At 37.1% G+C, this 21,473-nt stretch overlaps 1 protein-coding gene across 1 annotated transcript; it reads left to right on the top strand.

Moving 5' to 3' along the window:
• Positions 1-326: 326 nt before the first annotated feature.
• LOC139974896 (O-methyltransferase MdmC-like) lies at positions 327-13,645 on the top strand. The gene is made up of 7 exons (XM_071982422.1): positions 327-465; positions 5,150-5,334; positions 6,700-6,817; positions 7,479-7,682; positions 8,736-8,836; positions 11,418-11,570; positions 13,289-13,645. The coding sequence occupies exons 1-7, from the start codon at positions 453-455 to the stop codon at positions 13,337-13,339; spliced, it is 825 nt and encodes a 274-aa protein (XP_071838523.1). The 5' UTR covers positions 327-452; the 3' UTR covers positions 13,340-13,645.
• Positions 13,646-21,473: the final 7,828 nt, after the last annotated feature.

Genomic DNA, 21,473 nt, shown 5'->3' with positions numbered 1-21,473 from the left:
GTTCTTACAATTAGCACCCCAAAAGCGAGTCTCTATCTATAACTAACACTGACAAAGCATGCACGATACATTTCATTTGCGCAACACAAATTACCATTTTGAAAAAGCGTTTTCGTATTCACCTCATAAATAAAGTTTTTTATTTTCGGATGTTACTATAGCAATTATTGCTTTGAAGAGCAAGTACAGGTACATGAAAGTGTTTTTAAGTAAGACTGAGCGAGTGAGAGAGAGAGAGGTGGAGAGAGAGAGGTGGGTGGAGATTGTGTCTTCTCAGTATCTGCTTTAATTGTCGAGGATATATAGTTGTTCTAAGAATACATTTTCATCGCTCAAGAGAAAGAGGCTTCTGTATTGGTTCATAACGGTTGTAAGTGCCCTGTTACTCATCGCAAGACGTAACGTCCTCGTTACCCATGCGCTGTCAGTGTTGATGTTGATAAACACAAACCATGGAACGTCCAAGTAAGTAATATCTTTTATTATTTTTTCCAAGGAACTTACGTAATTCATTAAAACAAGCTTCTATTGATTACATCATTTCAATTGGAAACCATACCAGCGGTGTAACGCGGGTAAAAGGTTCCCTGTACTCACAACTCCCTATTGTCTAGCTTTACCGTCAAAAGTGAAGCGGGTAATTCATGGATTGGGGGGGGGGGGGTGGGTTGGGTGGGGAAGTGTTGTTTGTGCATGGTGAGGAGGACAGCTGCGGGTCCGAGAGGAAGGATTCGGTGAGGGAGGGAACTAATTGGTGTGGGGAAGGGACTGTTGTAGTACCGGAAGTTTTGTTGGATGAAGAAGCGGTGCACATACTCGTGCGCTTTTTTACTACATGAATAAAGCCGTTATGTTTTATAAGGCAGCATTTCAAAAGTCTCGTGAGGACAATACATACACAATGTACTTCATGAAAACGAGAGTTACAGGAGTACATACATCGGCATAAAATAATATTTACTGATTATGATGTTTGAAGTGTTTATTTTTTTGCATTGTTTACGTTTTGATGCATTTAATGCAAAGCTACTAAAAGTTGTTACTAACTGCAATAAAACCAGCTTTAACTTACCTTTTTTTTCGAAGTTTGATTCCAACGAGGTGATGTAACATCTGTCCCACATCAATCGTATATATATATATATATATATATATATATATATATATTTATACATGTATATATATATATATATATATATATAAATATATATATATATATATATATATATATAAATATATATATATATATATATATATATATAAATATATATATATATATATATATATATATATATATATATATATAATATATATATATATATATATATATATATATATATATATATATATATATATATATATATATATATATATATATATATATATATATATATATATATATATAAATGTATTTGTTAGTGTTCCGCGTAATGTAATTTATTATTCAAACAATCGTCTTATGCTATGTACACAACCATGAAATGTATGCAACGTACACTCGTCTTGCTAATAATGTACCGTTTCAGTATAGTGATATAGTTCGTTCCTGTATAATTATAAATGCAAATTTTTATAGTTCGTGTGAACGATGTATATGATTTTAAATTTTCTGCCCTTCGTTCTTTCTATATAGTGCAATATATACAGTACATGAAGAGAATATTCTCTGCAGCTTAAGCCAAGTTGACAGTGAAGCCAAGGAGATGCATAATTCATTTTAAACAAGTAAAAAGTATGTCTAGGAAATGGGAGTCATATCTATATAGAATGGCTTAAATGAAGCTATAAATAAGGGCGGTGCAGACAACTGACAGAATCTGGGGCGCCTTCTCTGACTTTTGTAGATACTACAGTTGCCAAGTGTTTGAATTTGAATTTTGACATATTAAAAGTCGACCACTTCCTTGTGATTCCAACGTATTATCTCAAATTCAACTTTCTTCTCAGAAGACGAAAAAGTTCAAAGGCTCATGACTTGATCACATGATTGCGTGGCACTCCTTTTGGTAATATATGAACCTAACTGAATGTTCCAACAATGCCATTATTACTTGTGAATCTATAGTTAAAGCATTAAAAAAGGCATTGAAGACTCGCCCCAAACCGCGTGCCGAGCTCTGAAAAAGTTAACTTTCCGTTGCTTGCAAGTAAAGTTTTCTTCTTGTCGCTACAAAATGCAGACAGTAATGAAACGTGATACCTAGTTGTCTTTAATCTAGACCTGAGATGTCCATCGCTGCTATGTACACTGTGCTGTGGGTATTGACCGTAGCTGTATGTATTGACTGTACACTAGTGTCTAATTACCGACGGTAGCAAGCTGTGTGTATATTTTCTGGGATCGATGGTGGTGTCTAACACTTCTGTTACACCTCATTCGAAACTAGGTCAGATTACCGGCATGAGACGCTTCTTTGTGCGCGAGTCTTCACACCCTTTCAGGGGCAGACCTATACATATATACTCACGCACTTACACATTTTAAATTGAAGTTGCATGTGCTCCTCTGCCCCTCCCCCCTCCCGTTCCTACATCCACGTTACATACGTTACACGTTACTATATTTTGTCTAGGGAGCTTGTTGATGCATATTCTTCAGCAAAGTCTTCATCAATTCCTTTTTTTTGTAATGCAACATATCAGCTAATTTTGCAATTACGATTCTATTGAGAGAGTTTACTATCAACTATGATAACTTTTCGAGGTGCCCGAACCATTTAACTACCATCAGTTTGATGTTTACTGCTGTTATTAATACGACCTTATACCACGACTGCTAAATCAATCGCGATATTTGTAAGAAGAATAGGAGGAGGGGGGGGGGGGGAGGGTCACAACTTTTAGAACCTCAATTGGCACCATTTCATAAAAATTCCTTTCTTATGACGTCATTACATTCGTTCTGGTGACATCACTACATTAAGGAGATGTGACGACTGGGGTAGTAGTCACTGCATTGTACACGACGCAACCAATGTCCTTCAGCCTTTGCCATATTCAATTATAATTATACCTCGTTGTCAAAACAACGCCAGATTTGTTTTCGTTGCTTTTAATTTCTTCTTAAAATGCCACAAACCAGCAATCATTTTCTTGTAAACAGCTGCAAACTCGCATCCTACAGAAAAATACAAGGTTTTTTCTTCGTTTTCCTCGTAACAGGACTATATATGGTGCTGTAGTAACAAATGTTCACTTCACGTCCAATCCCTCGAATATCTGTAAAAGCTGTATTGCGAGTTGATGTTCTCAGTCAACCGATGTTTTGTAAAATAAAAACGAACTCCCATTGACCATCTAACGCTCTATAAGGGGCGGATCCAAGATTTAAAAAGGATGGGTGACCTTGTGGTGCACGGTTGTAGCCATGTCGCATGTAGAGGGGTCTACGGGTGCTACTCCATGAGATGTTACATTTTGAGTCATATTTAGGAAATAAAGAAAATCTGCACGGAAGATTGTGCTAATAACCAATTTTTTACACAATCTTTTTGTGAGGGGTTGAAAAAGAGGGAGGGTGAGCGCCCCACATCTAAAGAAGGAGGGCTGTACGCCCTCACAACCCTGGACTTAAATCACTGTATCAAATCGTCATTACAAAGTGTTCATGTGATTCTTTTTGTTCGTAAACACCTAGTACGCCTAGAAGAAGCTATCCCGTTGGTGAACGATACCTATAACATACTGTATAGTAAACGGTAGGAGTACATTCTATTGCCGTCAAAACTCTCTTATGATGGCTGTTCGAGGCCATTTCACTTAAAAACTGTTAAATGCCTGTCAGCTGAGCTTTCAACTCACAGAACTTTGACAGTACGTTTTCATAAAATTACGATTACATGCATTTTAATGAACATTGTTGAGAAGGTTGTAAACTGCAGGCAGACAACAGGAACTGAAATAGTGGTCGCTATTCATCTTAGTTAAGCAGGTTTTTCACATAAGGCTAAGTGACGGACTTCATGTTGAATCAAAGACGATATATATTAGTACAATCATTTCGATTCATATTGCTGAGAACTACGATGTCTCAAATGGTTCATATACACAAACAAGGCTGAAGACTTGATCAAGACTAAATGTGACATCATCGAGCAAAATGTGCTTCAATATTTATGGTTTTCGTTAGTTATTTCAATGTTTATTTTCTGAATATAATTTGTCAAATATGCGATATGTTGTAGAATTATTGACCTGATCACGTAATTATTGTTTTCTGTGTCGCTGTTGCAGTAGTAGGGATAGCTGCAGCTGTCGCGTCGTAGCTGCTGTGTTATCGTTTTCGTTGTCGATGTCAATGTTGGTGTCGGCATCCACGTCGACGTTGTCGTGTAATTGTTGTTGTAAAGGACGTTGTTGATGTCTCATGTTTACTGTTGTTTTGACTGTCCCTGTCGACTGCGACGCTGCTGTTTCCGTAGTCACTGCCGTTATCGTTGTCGATGCTAATATTGTGTCGGACATCTGCGTCATCGTTTTCGTAGAGCTGTTGTTTTATAAGAAGTTGATGACGTCCTTTATAACGTCGTAGTGGCTGTCGTTTTTGACGGCTTTCCTGGTGAATTCGTTCTTTCTATCGTTGTCGAGGTCAACGCTGGTGTCGATATAAGCGTCGTCAAAAGCTGTTGCGGTAGTGGACGTTGGTGATGTCGCTTTTGCTGTCGTAGTGGTTGTCGCGGCCGAAGTCGCCGCTGTTGTATTTGCTGTTGCTGTCGTTATAGTTGTCCATGTCAATGTTGTAGCTGTTGTTGTAGTGGACGTTGTTGATGTCAATTCTGGTACTTTCGTCACATTTTCGTAGTTAGTCTTCGCTGTTGTATTCCTCGTTGTTTTCATTGTCGATGCCGGTTTCGATTTCATCGTTCTCGAGATATCGTTATGCATTTTCTTGGTACTGAATACTGAAGAAAAATGATTTTCTTAAGAGTGGAAAACATAAAGCAGACATCACATTAGATATTACGTGAGCCTAGTTGCGGTTAAGTCGGGTTTAGCTATAATTAAATCATCTCTTTCTCGTGATATGGAAAAAATCGAGTCTTCAAAGTGTAGTCCCGTTACTAATTTCTGCAAAGTTAATTATCCATAAATTCGTTAAATTCAATATATTTAATGGCTTTTCACTTTTCTCATATCTTTCTTTTCTCAGGATATTCTAGAGTAGATGGCTGCCTGCGGACTGTATCATCGCAATTGGAAAATATTATGGAAATGGTGAAACTGAAAACTGGTTGTGAAGATGTTCAGAAAAAGCTTCAGGAGACATTGGACCTTGCCACAACAATAGAACCTTATTGTGTAACAAAATCTACTCATCTGAGCCCATTTCTTTCGGTTAGATATTGAATATTTAACTTAATAAGTAATTCAGATTAAACACTCGAAGGTTATATGTTATCACAGTCATGCAACACGTATACTTACTTAAGGCATACCATACTAATTTTAACATTTGAGATGTTATTTTGTTTATACCGCTGGTAACGTAAAATGTATTTTTCAATTCAATTTTCAATTCATAAGACTTTATTTCAATCTCTTGTATTAAAGTATGCAATTTTGACAATAGACGTGGGTAAATGTACAAAAGAACAAGAGATTGAGGAGTGCCAACAAGAAGCTCTGCAGAGCTTGTTTACGTTGACACCCCTTTACAAATAAAACATAGAAAGAAAGCTTAAGTATACAGAGAAAACAGAACAAAGATGGCAAAGAAAGGAAATACAAAATCAATGATAGTTTGATATAAGATACTCTTTAAGACGTTTTTTGATGCATACCATTAACACATTTGACACGTTTTTATAACCTTGCATCTTAACATTATCCACTAAAGGTCAATCTTACATGGTTGTAGATAAACAAACAAAAAAGAAATAAAGAATATTAAATATTCCAGATGGAAGAAAAATCTTCACTGTTGGAGTAGCTGTTCATTACAGTTAACCTCTATTACATAACCCAATCATCATTGATTATGTTTGTGTTTCTTTTCAAAGAGACATGCACAAACCCAAGCAGTTTTATTTATCTATGTGATACAGATAAGTGTCATGAAAAGTTTCCTCAAACAGCTAAGAAAAATATTATTCCGTTTCAGAGATATCACAGATTTAGTGTTTCTTTACACTCAGGGCTGAAGACTTGATCAAGTCTAACCATGACATCATCCAACTACATTGTGGTTTAATGTTGTTTAATTTTGTTTTCTTACAATGTTTATTTCCTGTTATGGGCATTGGTTTTCCAAATGCTGAATCTAAAATAAACCTCTTAGCATGACCTAGTTATTGCATTAGTTTCAGGGTCGACGCCTGTCATATTCTTTTCAAAATATGAAAAGAAAAACAGAGAATGTAAAAGGTTTCGCTATCACAGATTTACAAAATGACTGCTTCAACAGATTTGTTGGGTTTGATGATCAACGAATGCAATCACTCAGCCATGGATATGATAATTTGTCCTAGACACTCAAACGCTGATATCAAGGCTTGACATTCAAATGCATTGATATGCAAATGTGACCACTTAGCTATTATATGTTAATGACTCCATATGTGTGTAAGGAACTGGGCGATTGTCAATAACAGACAGTGACTGTACCAATTGTCAATGTATACGGCTAGCCGTCGAATACTCTCAACGGCGAGGATTCTCCTTCTGTCTTCATTTCTTTCCTTTTCTTTTCCTGAATGCTAGTCTATACTGGAACACACCGTTGCTATGGACTTTAAACAACTTTATCAAGCGGGAAAACTGGAGCATAACTTCAAGCATGGTGATAGCAGTCAGAGTATGATCAGCTTCTCTGGTCAAGGTAATTTCTTTTACTTGAGATCCATGTATTATGCAATTAGCTGCAAGTAATGTACCATAGCATCATATTCGCGAATGCTTTGTACATTAAACGATGGGTGTACAGAAGAGACAGGAAATTTAATGAATCGGGGAAATTTAAATAGAATCGGATAGAAAAAATTGTATTAAAGTATCCTTCGTGTGTAAACTCGTAAAACGTTCCTCCCGAATTTAAGGGGACCTTTATTGGAAATGAATTCAAATGATTACCTTCTTAGGACGTAAACCTTCTACATTGTAATTACGGTATTCAAGATTAGATTATATGTTCATTTGTGTGAATAGTCTTATGTCCATGAAGATTCCTATATCCAGTTGCGCGAAACCAAATTTTATACTGGGGTGGCTAAGATACATTATCACTTCCCGAGGAGGGATCTTTGAGAAACTTTATAAAAGAGGTTTATCTAATTTGCAACTCATTTGGTTGTATCGGCCATATGGCATAAACATGTTGTATACTTAAAATATGTGTACTGTGCTTTACGGTTTGTTCTTGTGATGTTCAGTCTACCGATGAAGGGGGGCGTAGGGTGGGGGGGGGGGGGTTAAGGGTGATTAATGACATTGAGTGAAAACCATACAGGTTAAATCTTCTTCTGTGTTGTTTATTTATACAGTACAGTTTCTCCAGTTCCTCGTACGTAAGATAAAGGCTAAGAATATTCTGGAGATAGGAACCTTTATGGGGTATGCAGCCTTTGGTATGGCAGAAGCGATGGCACCAGGAGGATCGGTCACTGGTATTGACATTGAACCATTGTTCTGTGACTTTGTGAACGAACTGGCTGTACAAAAAGATATAAACATCGAAGTTATGAATGGTAAATTAATTAAATTAATTAATTATATATATATTTATATATTGAAATTGTAAGGAGTTGGAAAATCCAGAACACCGGGATTCGAATTCATATCGAATTTGTCAACATTTTGTTTCATTTTAATTATCGTTGCAACATACTATTAAATTTGTAGAACGGACAGAGAAATATGAAATCCTTTTTCATGCCGTAACAATTAGTTAAGTAAATTTAATAAATAGTGCAAATTGTGATTCATATGAACTAAAAAATAACAACAGATCTTAATAAAAACTCATTTTCCAGAAAAGAAATGTGTCATTGTTAAAGATGGCACCGTGATGTGGTGAAAACAAACGTTTTAGTTTCATTCACTTACCTTGAAAATCTCAAAAAATAAAGGAAGCAAAATAGTGTTTCATCATGCTAGAATACGTATGAAGTATAATGCCTTGTTTAATATATTATATCATGGCGATATATGTAAATATTAATTCAGACAGATTGGGAAACACTGTAGTAATCTGGTTTTATTTTCCAGAAAACACGGCAAATGTAATGTATATAATCTTTGTTTTGTTACTGAGGAATATTAATAATAATAATAATAATAATAAAATAAAATCTACGAAGTATTCAATAGCGCTGTACAACCCTAATAGAACGCCAACTTGAAAAACAAAATGAGTCTTCAAGCAAGACTTGAACTGACTGAGAGTGGGAGAACTCCACACAGATATGGGCAGACCAGAGCTTGGGCCCGGCTGTTGGAAAGGCACGGTCGCCATAGGTTTTTCAGTTTAGTTCTGGGAACAGTGAGAGTGAGTGTATTAATGCCAAAAATCTTGTGAAAATTCTTTAACAATCAAATGAGCTAAATGATGTTCTTAAATATATATTTTTTTTTCCATGATTTCAGGTGTAGAGAGAGACTGTTTAAATTGAACTAAATGAAACAATTCTACTTTTGGTTTAAAAAAAAATACGAAATCGAAATCGAAATTACTTTTTCCCAGTCATTTCTCCATTTTCAATACATCCTTTTTGAATTTTATCGTTATTGTTGTAATACAGGTGATGCCTTACAGATTTTAAAGCAATTAGCAGAAGCAGACATCAAATATGACGTCATTTACATCGACTGTGTAAAAAGAGACTACTATGAATACTACAAGGTGAGCTACCAAATACAGTATTTATAAACAGTTACAGTGTTAAGGTTACACAGACCATACCGTCATAGATATCACACACTTAATGTTACTTCACACACTCTGGCTGCAGACTTGATCAAGTCTAAATATGACGTCATTTACATCGACTGTGTAAAAAGAGACTACTATGAATACTACAAGGTGAGCTTCCAAATACAGTATTTATAAACAGTTACAGTGTTAAGGTTACACAGACCAAACCATCATAGATATCACACACTTAATGTTACTTCACACACTCTGGCTGCAGACTTTATCAAGTCTAAATATGACGTCATTTACATCGACTGTGTAAAATGAGACTACTATGAATACTAAAAGGTGAGCTACCAAACACAGTATTTAATAAACAGTTACAGTGTTAAGGGATACACAGACCAAACCATCATAGATATCACACACTTAATTTTACTTCACACACTCTGGCTGCAGACTTTATCAAGTCTAAATATGACGTCATTTACATCGACTGTGTAAAATGAGACTACTATGAATACTACAAGGTGAGCTACCAAACACAGTATTTAATAAACAGTTACAGTGTTAAGGGATACACAGACCAAACCATCATAGATATCACACACTTAATTTTACTTCACACACTCTGGCTGCAGACTTTATCAAGTCTAAATATGACGTCATTTACATCGACTGTGTAAAATGAGACTACTATGAATACTACAAGGTGAGCTACCAAACACAGTATTTAATAAACAGTTACAGTGTTAAGGGATACACAGACCAAGCCATCATAGATATCACACACTTAATGTTACTTCACACACTCTGGCTGCAGACTTGATCAAGTCTAAATATGACGTCATTTTTATCGACTGTGTAAAATGAGACTACTATGAATACTACAAAGTGAGCTACCAAACACAGTATTTAATAAACAGTTACAGTGTTAAGGGATACACAGACCAAACCATCATAGATATCACACACTTAATGTTACTTCACACACTCTGGCTGCAGACTTGATCAAGTCTAAATATGACGTCATTTTTATCGACTGTGTAAAATGAGACTACTATGAATACTACAAAGTGAGCTCCAAAACAAAGTATATAATGACAACATGACTACATTATGACCACACGTGCTGTTATCACTAATGTTTTGTCTTTATTTATTACAAGAGTGTATTTTCTGTAATTGAGTTACACTTTGAAATGGTTAACCATGAAGCTGTTTACATGACATACTGATGGCATTCGTTTTCCACTGTTAACACTCTTATCATTTCACATTGAATATATGAAAAGTAAAACGAAAGAAAAGTTAAATCTTTCATATCCTAGTGACACTATGACATCACACATTCACAAAACAGGTATTACTTTTAAACTAAGATATCTCTCAAACGAAATATTATTTTTCTTGGCTGTTTCGAGGAATTTTTCTTCACAAAGACCTCTGTCACATACGCTTAGGATGATGGGTGGGGTGTATCCCCTTTAAGTGAAGTAGGTGTGGGAGTATAGCGTCTATCCATGTCAACTTGCTGAAGTCAAATTCAAGTAATATACATGCATAGCTATGAAATAATGTTTAAAGGGGAAACTTTCCCAAACGAGGGCGTACTTCACATATCTATCACGCAAATGGTCGCAGAATGCCAATCATTGAACATAATGCAAAGCATATTGTTATAATTATTTATATATACCCTTTGGTTACCTAATGATCAACAGAGAGACATACAACTGAAGCCACGCTATAATACGTTAAATTAAGAAAAAAAATATATACTTTCCAACCAGGGGCTAGGAGACGGGGGGGTGGGGGCACTGGGGGAACGTGGCGCTTTTTGTTTCCAAAGTAGCAAATGTGCCCTACTGGCAAATAAAATGTGCTCCTTTGATGAAGAACTGCCTTTTGGATGTCTTAAGCCGTTGTTAATTTTAATATTTTATTATAATTCTTAATTTTATTTAATTTTAATTAGTCTATACATGTTTTTTTTAAATGGCATCCCATATATTTTTGTAGCACGGTTAACAATAAACAATCTCAAAAATAGTATTGATAGCATACTAACGCATCATATATATTTAAGTGATATGGTCGGTGTGTATCGGTTTATAGCATAAGGAGTGGTGGTGTTGGAATGAGTAAGTATATTGTGTCCCCACCCCCCCCCCCCACACACTTTTTGGAAGCTTCCTACCCCCTGTTTACAACACTCTTATTCTACCTTACCTATCGTATTGTAATATTATTTGGGCAGTACCTATGCTGCTAGAATTCAACGTATCTTTTTTTCTTGCAAAAAAAAGGACATGCGGTCTGTTTTAAATAAAATTTATATATTCATCATTCAATTCCGCTATTTGTCAAAATATACAACCCTTCAGTTTATCAAAGGGGTTATCACACTGGTATTTTGAAAGACTAAATGAAATGAATGAAATAATAAAAGGGCAAACAATGTTCCTGATTAAAGTATAACGGAACATGCGTGAAATGCTTAATTTATGAATATTCATGGTAATGATTTTGATGTAAATTATTCGAAATTAATTGATTTTCTTTCCAGATAATTATGAGTAATGAAATGCTTTCCTCTGATGGATTAATCGTCTGCGATAGGGTCATACTCGGCGGAGCATCAATATCTAGAAAGAACCACGATGGAGTCGCCTTAGATAACTTCAGCAACAGACTCTTAAATGACCAGCGAGTTACAACGGTAATTTATTTCAAGATTACAATTTTGAAGAAATATGTAGAGGAAGACTCTTTTACATTGTCCATTTAAACTTTGCTAACACACGAACAATATCCGTTGCTTACATTCCTACAACATTTAGCTGTGACTATATACTCTGTTGTGGTCCGCTGATGTTACCTATAGGGTGGATAGATGAGTACGCTGGAAGAGAGCATAAGCCAACAGCGTATACGGTATAGTAAAAGAAAACAACTGGGAATTCGAAGATAAAGCTATAGACAGAGCATAGGCTTTAATGTCCATACTTCCTGCTTAGCTTCTCCCTTTGTTGCTTACCCTTAAAAGAAGAATTTCTTGACTAGTAATCATCTCGCGGCAATCTCATACACATGGCTGGGTTATGACGACCGTGTAAAACCACACCTTGTTGCCCCCTTTCGGTCCTCCTATAGGCAGAACAAGAAACACGTCAAAATTGCTACTGTAAAGTCCACTATATCCGCTTAGTTTGACAAATATCACCTCTTTTTTATTACTTATATGTTGATTTAAGTTTTATCAGTCCATAATTCCTCAAAATAATAACGTACTGACGAGAACCCCCCTGCTCGCCCCCTTCCCCTCGTGGTGTCGTAGAACGGACGTTTCAAAAGTTCAATGGAACCGTAGAAACTTCAATTGTTAGTATATGATGTCTTTTCTTTCCTTTCCTTGAATCAGATAAATCTTAAATCTCTATAAGAAAGTTGAGATCAGAACTGGTAAACAAGAGCATATTCCTTTAATACTTCCGTTGTCTCAGTGAATTCAGGTACAGCATCGAAACAGGGGTACAATTCCAAAAGTATTCACCTACAGGCGGGCGGTTCAGTATAAATTTATTGCCCCCCCCCCCATTAGAGTCCAAACAATAACAGCTGCATCATGGATAATCACATGCTATGGAATTTGAGATAAATGGAATTATGACATATTCGCCGGCGTTAATAGGACGTCAGAGACATCTAGTTGGAGCTCGGTAGCTCGATCGAGGCCTTGCAACGGCTTTGAATAGTAATGTTATGCCCGCACATTGATAAACTTTCTCACGACTAAAGTATAAAAGTCCTTTTGCGATAATGAACAAGACATCTTTGAATTTGTAGATATACTGATACTGAAGTTGTGTACCTTTAGGAATAACAGTGTCAAATATTTATAGACCGTGTAGCTTTCAGCTTATCATTCATATGTGGTATCATCTTCTTGGAAAGTGTAAATTTGCGGATTAATATGTATATATATATATATAAATATTTGTATACTATAGGCGTAGGCGCCTAATTTGGTTTTGTGGGACTGTAACGACTTGCCCGAAAAATATAGCCAACATTTTTTGCGCGCTCCGCGAGCGTTCAACATCTTAATGTGCATATCACATAGGCATTCATCGGTTATTACATCACATGCCAATAACATATAATCATTTTCCGTGTTATTACCCTTCCATATTGGTTATAATTATTGTGGAGGTCGTAACAATAGTAGCGATCATAATAATATCAGTTTAACCATTGAAAAACACACTGCAAAATATTTTTCTTTCAGTAGGTGTCCAAAAATTTCTCAGCAAATTGCCCGAATTTTCACAAAAAAATTTAGTTGGGGGAGGCTGCAGCCCCAGCCCCCCCCCGCCTCCTACACCTATGTTTGTATATATAATTTGTATATCATAATTTTCGTCTATTTTTTCACAGGTCTTGTTGCCTTGCTTCGATGGTACTTTACTTATTCAAAACAGATCTTGAGGAGGACCAACCGCAAAGGTTGTTGAAACAAAGTATCTTTTCTATCCATAGACTCGCAATTACTTCAAGCCTGGCTTATTCGCTTTGCTATCGACAAATTCAATAGATACGTCAGATATTAGGCTACTATTTGCTTCGGTGCACTATGAGGGAACGAATAAAGAGGTCGATATGTTTCATCGCTAACGTTTTGTATCATATACCCTCCATGAATCCACTACCCACTTAATTAATGCTTAATTAATTTAATTCACCAACATGTGCTTTAATATCCACTCGGTGTATAAAGAAAGTATCCGTTTTGTCTTTCAAGTCTTCTTTTTGTTATTTAACATGTTAATGTTGTCAATGTGATGTTGACTTAGTCCCTCCAGTCCTCGAGCCCCCCCCCCTCCCTCCCTCCCTCCCAAAAGCACAGAAATAATAATAATAATAATAATATAGAATAAAATAAATAAATTAACACTACTACACTTTATATACGTTTAATATATTTCCTGTTTTGGATATTTTGCTAACTGCTCCAAAGACGCACCCTTTCGTTGGCCTGTGATATTTCCAACTTGGTTACGGTGTTATTTAAGTACTTAATGGTACTTAACAGAGTACTCCGGTTCAGGAGTGGGAACTTGGGCTCTTTACTCTTACTTCATCTAGACTGTACTTGGCACAACAGCCATAAACAGATAAAACAAAACAAAACACACACAAGTTTTGTGTGTTTGACAGGCATTCAGATATAGTGATCCGTTTGTTGAAAAAAATCGGAACCAACCATTTGCGGCCCGGACATTTGGGGGAAATTGGGGCCCTTGTTCAATGATACCCCTGAACCGGCTATTACTACGCCTGACGGCAGTGTGATATTGTCTCCATGCCTACACATGCAGTACGCTAATTATTCTACTGACAAGTAAGTATTGGGCCCTGGTTCAATGACCTCCCCCCCCCCTCCCCGAACAGTCTATTGCTACGTCTCTGACGGCAGTGTGATATTGCCTACATGCCTACACCAGTACGCTAATTATGCTTCTCACAAGTAAGTATGGGACCCTGGTTCAATGACCCCCCCCCCCACTGAACCGCCTATTGCTACGTCTCTGACGGTAGTGTGGTGGTATACCTACATGCCTACACCAGTACACTAATTATTCTTCTCACAAGTAAGTATGATGAAAGTCCTCTTTAACGTTAACCTAAGGAACGGTTTTCTCTGTTATTGTCTGACATGTTTCAATATCATCTTTTAAATTTTAACATTTATTGCATTTTATTGATCTCGGTCACTTGATACGATCACTGTAATATCTACCTAAGCAATTATTAAATTTCAGGTTATGGTTGTTCTCCAGCTTAAGCAATACGGTATGTTACCTGTCACCTTTACATAGACTAGGTCCATGAGAGGTGGCTGTTGCTCATATCATTTAGTGGTTTGGATTATCTCTTACTTGATTTGTTATATGATGATCTCGTGAACCATTCTAATTTTCTTGTTAAATATGTATGTGAACAGTCTATTTCATATGTTCATGATGTTTCTAACGAACACTGTCATACACAATTGTTACAATGAGCCATTACGGTAAATGTTAACCAACCAATGAGTTAACGCTAAAATTGTAAACCAACTAGTTTAGGTGTACTTGCACATGGGTAACCCATTAAACTATCCATGGATCTCTAGACATATCCTCGTGAAGAGCATGTCAACATCAGTGGTGCAACCATAATTTCCGTCTAGGGAGATGTGGCTTAGATGTTATGTAGTCCATAGTAGGGGGTTGAGAGGAGGGGTGACCCTTCCCGTTTGGAGAAATCGTGGTGATATGGAGGATGCTTGGATGAAAAATGGTACTATACGTTTCGACGGTATAGGTTGTATCGCATGTATATGTTACATATTGATGTACTATACAATATATGATTGTTTGTATTATTCAGTCTTAAGGGGAACGTTAATTCCCCTAAAGGTATCCTTGGTTGCGCACCTGGTTAACGTGTATCTGTTGTTTTAAATACTTATTCTTGATGCATCAAAAGACATCTCTCTGCACACATTCTCTCCGATGTAATTTACATAATATTAATTATTCAAAAGAGTCATTTCTTCAGTTTTCGTATATTTTTCATTTGAGGAATTAATATTGTCTGTTGATAATGAGGGAATTCACCACAATGTCAAAGGTCACCATAACAAGTATTGAATAAACTGTGGTTTTCGCAACAATGACTGCAATAACACGCCATTCCATGTACGCTCTTATTTGAACATTAATGTACCCCATTGCCCTGATTTCCGTATTTCGGCATTGCCGGCAGTGAGAATGTATTTCCATTCATAAATTAATTACTTCTATAGTTGTTCATTGCTTTAACTCCAAATTTGGAATCAAATTGTGGAAACCTTGTTTTGTAAGCTACCGTATCTCCCAGCGCAAGCCTATCATAAGCGTTACGCCTCATACGAATATGAGGCTGCACGGTAAACAACTTTTAAAATGCTATATGCTACTGTATGCATATACGCTGTGACTGTCGGAAATCAAGTAAAACGAGTGCCTAGACAAAGTACCAGCATAAAAGTACAGCACTTATAATCTGATTTCAAATAAGCCTCTTCAATAATGTGAAGAGAGACGCTGCGAATGTCGGAAATCAGGTAAAACAAGTGTCGAGACAAAATGCTTATGGCAATGAAATGACTTTCCTGAGTGGGTAGGGGCATAAGGACGTCTGCAGATCATGAAATACTCAATGCCATATCGTAACAATCGCTACTTCTAGTACTCAGTACTTTATGTACAGTCAGACACTCAACACTGGTTTGCATTTATCACCAGCAGTAAGTTTATTTAGAGACTCTCATGAAGATGGACCCATCCTGGTGCTCTACCAAGTACAAGCCCTACCACTGCAAAGAGTGCAATCCCTGCCAGTGCCCCTTCAAATTCACCCCCTGAAATTGTATATGGGGTAGCTATAGTAATAAGCCTATGGAGCCAATTGATGGTATCAAGACAGGGGACTTTTTACTAGGTATATTTTCAAGCATAACTAATTTTGTGGAAACATGCATATTATACAACAGGCAATTAAATATGACACCTAAGAGGGCATTTTGGCTTAAAAATTGCCACACAAACCTCTAGTTCCCCCACTGAAAAGACAGTGGTTGCCACTCTGGCACCACGATGAGGTCAGCTTTGTGGGATTTTTGGTCAGAGAACTTCTTGTTTAAGAATGACAACACATTCTTTTTGGTCTCTTTAATCCTCGTTCAACATAAAAAAAAAAATTAAACACTATGAAAAGACTTTAGGTAAAGCAGTAAAACGGCAGGTCCAGGAATTGCAGGAAAATTTGGTCGAACAGTTAAAAAGCACATGAATACAATAATATATCACCCTCTATTATATAAGAAACAATTTATATATGCTCCCAGCAACAACAAAAAGGAACCCTAGTCTTACAGCGGTAAACTATGGTTAAATTGCGGTTAAACATGGTAAATTTGCCACAGTAGCCCTATATAATAAAATTATGGTACACAGTTATTTTACTTTGCAAAAACTGTACATACCATATTCTGTAAACCTGTTTAACCTTTATATTATTGTCATGCTTGTTTTGACTGCAGCATATTGACCAAATCTGGTGCATATTAAACTTCAACTAGGCCAGTTATGATACAATCCACCAATGGGTGAAATTTAAGGTAATTTGTGGTGTAGACCTACTGATTATAATTAAGACAAGTAGGAAAACTGTTGTGCAATTAAGATAAAATTCTGGTAAATTTAGGGTAAAACTGTGGTACAATTAAGGTAAAACTAATTGGTACAGCTTTAGGGTAAAATTGTGGGTAATTAGGGTAGAACTAGGGTAATGCCATAGTCCACATAGAGTAAATTTGAGATAAAACCATGGTGAAGATGAAATATAAAGTGATAAAAACCATGGTATAATTGTGGTATAGTACTATGGAAAAAAACTGTGGTAAACCTCATCCATAGAAACAAAATACCCGTTAAATGTTGGTATTGTACCACATATTACCATTGAAGATGGTGGTATTTTGCCGTGGTTAGTGTGAGGTAATTTTCTTCCTAGGCTACACTTCATCTTCATAGCTTGCGTACTGTGTTGAAAGAAGATGAGCATTTTCTGCTCCTATATTTCAGGGCTATAGTAACATAATGACTATGAAGTATGAGTTGTGTACACTTATAGGTTGACATGGGCGTTTGTCACAAACTAAAGCAATGTACACCATTACGTGTACACGCAGAGCCAATACATGGTCCTAACATCTGTATTAAATAGCGCTGTGTTTTGCCGTAAGTTTATACGTTGATTATTGACAAAACTGAGGCAATTCCAATCGCTAATTTGGTATCAATGAAAAGAACATAGTCTAATCTAGCCAATTTTTGCCATAAATGTGCATTTTTGTCCTGTAAACGAAGTTAAGTTTACGGCAAGTTTAACGGCACGTTTGGAGCCAAAAAAAGGCGCCAAATTAACTAGAGATTTATCAAAAAGTACGACAAAAATAGAATTGTTTACTGTTTTATTACGAAAAATAAAAGTTGTGAGATTCAACTTACCGCGTCATGGAGGCTAGCGACGCCTTCTTTTGCATTATTCAAACACTTCAACCAGATGGGTAGGTCTCAAGCAGTTTCGCGAAATTTCATACGTCTGGACAAATTTTTGGGCGGGGTTACAAGAAAACTGCTCTCTGAGATCATTTACTTGCGCGTTGGGACTGATTGTATGGTTCCTCAATGCTTTGACCTTGTAGCGAGTTCACCAGCAACCCCAACTCTTCAAATATCCCCGTACATGCATGCAGTGTGCATATCTCGCTAAAATTCACGCAATTGCATTAGGCCTGTTCGAACTTGGGAGTTTCAACTGCACTTGCGCAAATTCTGAAAATTTGTGAAAAAAGATCATATCACCGTACCTACAATACAGAGCCCTAGTCACAACTCGAGTGTATCGTGGATTTTTCGTTTCTTGCATAACATGTTAACGGTCTTTTTGGTCTAGAAATTCGTAACAATGCTGAGCGAGGTTAGTGTATATTCCATTTACCCCACAGTCCCTTTCGCAAATCGAAACTCCGAACTGGATTTGTGTTACGAATGAACTTGCTTGGCGGGTTTAGTAAACTATAGTTCAGTGAGTGTATTTCCTGTGTACTTCAATATTGTTCCCCTAGTGTTGCTCACGAAGCACAGACTACATCCAACCATAAAGCAACTGATACAACATTTACCCTGGATGCTTCGCAGTATTTGGAAACAACCAGCTCCACGAAAATTATAGTATTTAAATAACATTTTTACGCAATGTCGATTAAGTATATCTCAAACTTTAATGACTACTTTTGACGATGTATGATTACAGTAGTTTATACACACGAATGTTGCACCAGAATCATGACTTGAAGCACGTGGTCAAAGGGACCGTGAAAATTTACGCAAGTTTGCAACGAAGAGATTACTGTGGTATGAATGCACATTTTACATTATCAACTCTCAATACGGAGAGAATAAAACATACTGTGAGATGAAAAGTCCTCTTCAGTATCAGAGATATTGTGGTATAGCTTCCCGCAAAATTCATAGATTTTATCAACTCATAACTCTCTGTGATAAAACAATTATTCAAATATTTCGTTAACAATATCGTTAACAACGTCCTCGAAGTTGTTGCAACTATCATGTAAATATCGTTAACAACGTGATCTTGTTCGACAAATCAGGCTGTTAACGATATTAACATGGCTGTTGCTACAGATCAGGACGTTAACGATCTGTTTTCCCTTTTTCGCGTTACATAAACCATCATACTTTGCGTTCATTGAGCACTGAAGATACAAGCATGTTTGCACACAATGGGTGATTAGGGACTATTAGCCAAACAAATCGCGGGAAATTTTGAAACATTATTGGCTGTATTTAGCATGAACATTTCTGTAGTAGTAATGTTGTTAGCACTGCACAGAAGCAACTTGCGGTTGATTGTTATATTTTTGCAAAAGAAAGAATGATGTGTTACAACAGTGGAACTTTAGATAGCAACGAAAGTGTAGACATCAACGTGAGTTTAGACATCAACAGTAACAGTCTAGAAATCAACGTGAGTTTAGACATTAACGCGCGTTTAGTCATCAACAAATAACAACAACATGGCAAAATAGCAGAAACAACTTTAGTTTAGACAGCAACAAACTTAGTTTAAACAACAAAATAAAGTTTCCCTTTTCGCGTTTCATAGTAGTGGTCATTTTAATTGGTCAAGCACTCTTTGGACCGGGCAAGACGCATTATGGTACTCTTCTACATTGTCATTATAATTCATATGACCCATTGGTTGGGTGGTCCGAGGCGTGCTGGTTTTGATTAGGGAATAACGGTGTTTTTGTTAGGTCCCGTTACATTCATTTAAGAAGTGATGATGTAGTGGTCTTTTGAATTGGTCAAGTACTCTTTGTACCGGGCAAGACGTATTATGGTACTCTTCTACAATGCCCATTAAAGTTCATATGACCCATTGGTTAGGTGGTCCAAGGCGTGGTGGTTTTGATTACGGCCCAAATGTTTTGTATCCGTTACACTCATTTAAAAAGTGATGATTTAGTGGTCATTTTAATTGGTCAAGCACTCTTTGGACCGGGCAAGAACATTATGGTACTCTTCTACATTGCCATTAGAATTCATATGACCCATTGGTTTGGGGCCTAAAGGTTTTTCTTTCAGGTCACGTTACATTCATTTAAAAAGTGATGATTTAGTGACGCATTATGGTACTTTTCTGCTAGTCTTTAGAGTTCACATGACCCATTGATTGGGTGGTCCAAGGCGTGCTGGTTGTGTTAGGGCCTTTAGGGATTTTTTCCAGGTGCCATTACAGTCATTTAAGAAGTAATGATTTAGTGGTCATTTCAATTGGTCAAGCACTCTTAGGACTGGGCAAGACGCATTCTGGTACACTTCCACATTGTCATTAAACTTTATATGACTCAGTGGCGTAGGAAGGTACTTTTGAGTGGGGGGGGGCTGAAGACTGATGGCCGGCCTGGGGGAGGGGTCTTGGATGTTTTCTGCATTTCCAGGTGGCCTCAGATGCAATTTGGTGCTGCAAATGAGAATTTTTTCTCATTTGGAAATGAAAAAGGGGTTTTCTGACTTGTGAAGCGGGGGGGGGGGGGGCGGAATAATACTTCCGCCCCTCCATGTTTTTTCACTGGGGGGGGCTGGAGCCCCCCAGCCCCCCGGTTCCTACGCCCTTGATATGACTCATTGGTTAGGTGGTCCAATGCGTGGTGGTTTTCATTAGAGCCTAAATGTCTTTTTCAGGTCCCGCTACATTCATTAAAGTAGTGATGACGCTGTTGTCATTTCAATTGGTCAAACTCTCTTTGGACCTGGTAAGACGCATTATGGTACTCTTCTACATTGCCATTAACCTAAGTAATCATTACCTTCAAAGAAGGACAGTTATATACTGTGAGACGTGTACACTCATGCACACAGTCCATGGTCACATTGTTGTTTTACGAATTTATGGATGTTCATGTACACCAGCAAGTCCGCGCAAAAGCAAGGAAAAAGTTGTTAACATTTTTTTTAACAAAGTTGTCTCAAGACAGTTGCCAGTTCATACAGTACGTGTATGCGATTCACGATCCACTGCGTGCACGTGTATGTGCATTTACATACACACACGCATATCGTAAGCAAGAACTTCCCAATTCAGCATCCAAAGTGCAAATCCCTTGCAGCCAATGAGAAGTGAGGTATGCAAATGATGGCCTTTACCGTGCTTGGAAAAAAAAAAATCGATGACCGGGCAGGAAGCATTATGGTCCAAGGCGTGGTGGTTTTTATTAGGGCCAAAATATTTCCATGGTCCGGTTTCATTCATATAAGAAGTGATGGTGTAGTGGTCATTTGCATTGTTTAAGTTTTCTTTGGACCGAGCAAAACACATTCACTGGCGGATCCAGGGCCTTTGTTTGGGAGGGGCCAAAGTGGCGTTAGAGTGATATGGGGGAGGGGTCTAAGGGGAGGGGGTGGGAAATTTTCTATTGCTGAATGCCCTCAGATCAGCGGCGTAA

The sequence above is a fragment of the Apostichopus japonicus genome, chromosome 10, assembly GCF_037975245.1.
Source record: "Apostichopus japonicus isolate 1M-3 chromosome 10, ASM3797524v1, whole genome shotgun sequence".
NCBI classification, from domain to species: Eukaryota; Metazoa; Echinodermata; class Holothuroidea; order Aspidochirotida; family Stichopodidae; genus Apostichopus; species Apostichopus japonicus.
Note: the sequence above shows the minus strand (reverse complement) of the source record. Positions and strands in the feature narration are given on the sequence as shown.

Excerpts from the sequence above, each read along its gene's own strand:
- LOC139974896 (XM_071982422.1), top strand. Across the intron at positions 7,683-8,735 it reads AAACATCGAAGTTATGAATG|GTGATGCCTTACAGATTTTA; the intron begins GTAAATTAATTA and ends GTTGTAATACAG. Across the intron at positions 11,571-13,288 it reads ATGACCAGCGAGTTACAACG|GTCTTGTTGCCTTGCTTCGA; the intron begins GTAATTTATTTC and ends ATTTTTTCACAG.